The sequence below is a fragment of the Nematolebias whitei genome, chromosome 18 (genome assembly GCF_014905685.2).
Source record: "Nematolebias whitei isolate Nwh7 chromosome 18, NemWhi1, whole genome shotgun sequence".
Taxonomy (NCBI): domain Eukaryota; kingdom Metazoa; phylum Chordata; class Actinopteri; order Cyprinodontiformes; family Rivulidae; genus Nematolebias; species Nematolebias whitei.
Window position 1 is genome coordinate 16,628,923 of NC_056515.1, and position 4,249 is coordinate 16,633,171.

The 4,249-nt window shown below is 42.5% G+C and overlaps 1 protein-coding gene across 1 annotated transcript in view; it reads left to right on the plus strand.

Annotated features, from left to right (window-relative positions):
• Nucleotides 1-4,249, plus strand: part of LOC119425071 (UDP-glucuronosyltransferase 2A1) — a 22,305-nt gene that overhangs the window by 16,308 nt on the left and 1,748 nt on the right. The window contains exons 4-5 of the mRNA XM_037692595.1: nucleotides 2,744-2,875; nucleotides 2,960-3,047. Coding sequence (XP_037548523.1) covers nucleotides 2,744-2,875; nucleotides 2,960-3,047 — 220 coding nt within the window. The remainder of the gene's footprint in view (nucleotides 1-2,743; nucleotides 2,876-2,959; nucleotides 3,048-4,249) is intronic.

A 4,249-nucleotide genomic window follows, 5' to 3' on the forward strand; every position in this document is an offset into this window, starting at 1 on the left:
CCCCCCCCCCCCCCATCTCTCTGATCTGCTACAACCATATGTCCCACAACGTTCCCTGAGGTCAGCGGACCAGTTGCTCCTCACAGTTCCAGGAACTGTGTTCTGGAACTGTGTTCCAGGAACAGTTCGTCTTAAGTGCAGAGGTGACAGGGCCTTCTCTGTAGCAGGACCAAGACTCTGGAATGAGTTACCTCTGCTTTTCAGACAGGCTCCCTCCCTCTCGGTTTTCAAATCCCGTTTAAAAACTCACTACTATTCAGTAGCTTTCAACACCAGATGATCTGTGTTTTGATCCTGTATGCTCCACACTGGTTTGTCGTCATTATCTGCATCGTTTTTTATGTCTATATTCTGATTTACCTCATTTTGTATATCGCTTTGTGTGTTACCTGTTGTTTTGTCTGTACAGAACTTTGGTTGGCCTTGTCGCTGTTTTAAGTGCTCTATAAATAAAGTGGTATGGTATGGTATGGTATGGTATGGTATGGTATGGTATGGTATGGTACCTGAGCGACAGTAGTTCTGTGTTAATTTTGCTAACACTCTATCTACTTCAGTGCCTCTTTCCTGCGGGATCCCGCAAGGCTCCATTCTTGGACCACTTCTGTTTTCTTTGTATCTCCTCCCCTTAGGGTCTATCCTGAGGAAACATGGTCTTTCCTTTCATTGTTATACTGATGACTCTCAGATTTATCTGCCGTTAACACTTAACAGTTCCTCCTCCATTCGCCCTTTGTTAAAATGTCTTGATGACATCAAGACTTGGATGGCTGCAAACTTTTTGAGTTTTAATGATCAGAAGACTGAGGTCATTGTATTTAACCCTAGCTCTGCCACTGTCACTGATCCTGAAAACCTGGACTCCCTTCAGCCATATCTAAAACAGTCTGTTACCAATCTCGGGATAGTTTTAGACTCGGGCTTTAAGTTTAATAAACAGATAAATTCTGTTCTTCAAAAAAAGCTTCTTTTAGCTAAGGCAGATAGCTAAGCTCAAGTCCGTCCTGTCCAGATCCGAGCTTGAAAAATTAGTCCATGCATTTATTACAACCCGGCTGGACTACTGTAACTCGCTTTATGCTGGGGTCAGTCAGGTCTCTCTCTCACGTCTCCAGCTCGTACAAAATGCTGCATCTCGGCTACTAACAGGAACTCGCAGGTTTGAGCACATTACTCCAGTTCTGTCCTCTCTTCACTGGCTTCCTGTGCGTGTCAGAGTTGATTTTAAGATTCTTCTGCTGATATTTAAGTGTGTTAATGGCCTTGCACCATCATACCTCTCCGACCTCCTTCATCCTTATACTCCTTCTCGGGCCTTGAGATCATCAGACCAGCTGCTTTTGGCCATACCAAAAACCAGGCTGAAGCTCATAGGAGATCGGGCTTTTTCAGTCATGGGCCCTAAACTCTGGAATAATCTGCCCATCAACATTCAACAGGCCGCCTCAGTCTCTATTTTTAAATCTCTCCTCAAAACACATCTGTACTCATTGGCATTTAACACAGTGTGATCTAATTTGGTATTTCGTTGTTGATGATTGTGTATATCCATTTTGCTTTTACTCCCTGACATTTAACGCAGGGTGATTTGATTTAGTATTTCATTGTTTTTCATTATATTTCATGTTTTTATGCTTTTATTCACGTTGCTGTAATATGTTGTTTTTAATATTTGATGCTGTGATCTTTTTTGGTAAGCACTTTGATAACAGTTACTGTTTTAAATGTGCTATATAAATAAATGTGACTTGACTCGACTCCACTGTCATCCCTCCATGCAAAGCCGTAGAGGATGAAATCCCTCTGGTGGAATGAGCTCTGAGATTCTATGGAGGGTCCAGCCCTGATGAGCTGTAAGCTTCAGAAATAACCTCACACAGCCAGTGTGAGAGGCGCTGAATGGATAAAGGGCGACCTGTGGAGCTGTCTCTGTAATGCACAAACAGGTGTTGAGAACGACGCAGTGTGGACGTGCGTGCTACGTAACATGCAAGCGTGCGCACGGGACAGAGGAGGTGAGATGTTGCTTCCTCCTCTGAATTATGAGGAGGAGGATAAAACCCATCCAAGGTTATCATTCTCGATTTAAATGAACTTGTGATGCTTTTAGGGATGAAAGCTGTGTTAGGTCTCGGCACAGCTGAGCTGCCGTCAGCTTGAATCCTGAGACACGAAGGACCAACAGAGAGCGCAGATAAATCACTCACTCTCTTTGCTGATGTCAGAGCTAACAGCAGAGCAGTTTTAAGTGACAGACATTTAAGTGAAACATGATCTAAAGGCTCAAAAGGAGCTTTGATCAGAGCGCACAGGACGATCATTAGGTCCCACTGCGGGGCTAGTGTCATCTGGACAGTTTCTTCTGAAGTAAGCTGTTGGGGGAAGAATCAGTTTTGTGTTGTGTGTTTCCTTGACTGATGAAGCCTTCCAGATCGAAGGCGAAAGGTTTCAGCACAAAAAAAAAGAAAAGAAACTGTCCAGATGACCTGACTGAAAAATGTTGGATTGTATACCTGGATTATTGAGCATGGACTTTGTTCTCATCTCATCTCATCTCATCTCATCACAGCACTTTGGTTGGCTTTGTAGCTGTTTTAAGTGCTTTATAAATAAAGTGGTATGATATCTGTGTTCTTTGTTTAAAACAGGTCTCTCTTGTAAATGAGTCCTCGTGGCTCAATTGGACTAACCTGTATGAATAAAGGTTGAATGAATGATACAATGATGATGTCACTTTCTGCAGGACATGGAGGCATTCATGCAGAGCTCCGGTGATGCTGGTGTGGTGGTGGTCTCCTTTGGCTCAATGGTACCAAATCTGACAGCAGAACGTGCTGATGTCATCGCCACAGCCCTAGGAGGACTACCCCAGAAGGTCATAGACACCTTTATTCAACTGTGTGGTCTTTCTATTTGCAGTCCTGCGATTTACAAACAGTCATGTCGCTTTGTCTTTCAGGTGATTTGGCGTTACCATGGCAACACTCCTTCCACGCTGTCACCAAACACAAAAATTTATAATTGGATCCCTCAAAACGACCTGCTCGGTAAAACTCTCATGCTTCTTGTTCTTTCTTTTCAAAATAAAGGTCGGCTCAAGAAACTGATCAGTTGATCATAGATTTGTCTCTATGAACTGACCCTGATCATAAGATTATTGATTAACATCCATCCATCCATTATCTTTTTTTTCTACTTTATTTTTTTCTTGTGAATTTACATAGGAACAATTTATACATTTGCTGTGCTCTCAGTTACAGTAAAGATTTTTACATGCATGTGCATATATGCAGCACGGTGGCGCAACTGGTAAAGCTGCTGCCTCTCAGCGAGAAGGTTGCCAGTTCAAATCCCGGTCTGGGGTCCTTTCTGGGTGGAGTTTGCATGCTCTCTCTGTGCATGCATGGGTTTTCTCCGGGTACTCCAGTTTCCTCCCACAGACCAAAAACATGCATGTTAGTCTGATTGGTAACTCTAAATTGTCTCTAGGTGTGAGTGAGAGAGTGAATGGTTGTTTGTCTCATTTGTCTCTATGTGTCCCTGTGATGGACTTGCGACTTGTCCAGGGTGTACCCCGCCCCTCGCACAGTGATTGCTGGACATGGGCACCGGCGACCCCGTGACCCAAAATGGAAGAAGTGGGTAAAAGATAATGGATGGATCTGCATATATACATATACTTGGGCATTAACAGAGTACTCGAGTAATCTACACATCGATTGCTAGGACCTCTATCGAGGTTAAAAATGTAACGTCGAGTATCCGTAGTGACGTCATATTATGTGACCACCGTATGACCGTAGGGGGCGGTGTTGCACTGTTGCAGGTCACAGAGTATGGTGTAACACCGGGTCCAATCCACCGCCCATCCACTGTTTTAAGTTTCGTTTCTGACGTGCTTAGTTTGCAGTTTAATAATAATAACTAATAGTTTAGTTTTTCCTGTGACTTATTTGCAGTATGATAAATGGTAGGAGCATAATATACGCTCCCAATGTTTTGTTGGTCTTTTTTTTTGTAAATAATTACCGTTTTTTTTGCGGTTTAATTATTTATTTATGTATCTTGAGATATATGACGTCATCAAATACTCTAGTTCTACTTGGGTTTTATTATGTTAATGTCGAGTTTAAAAATTATATACTGTTCAACCCCTAAATCTAGCTCAATATTCGAGTACTCTTAAATATTCCTAATATTAATGTTATGAACGAGGTTGTACCCAGGATGAAGGACCAGAAAACTGAAC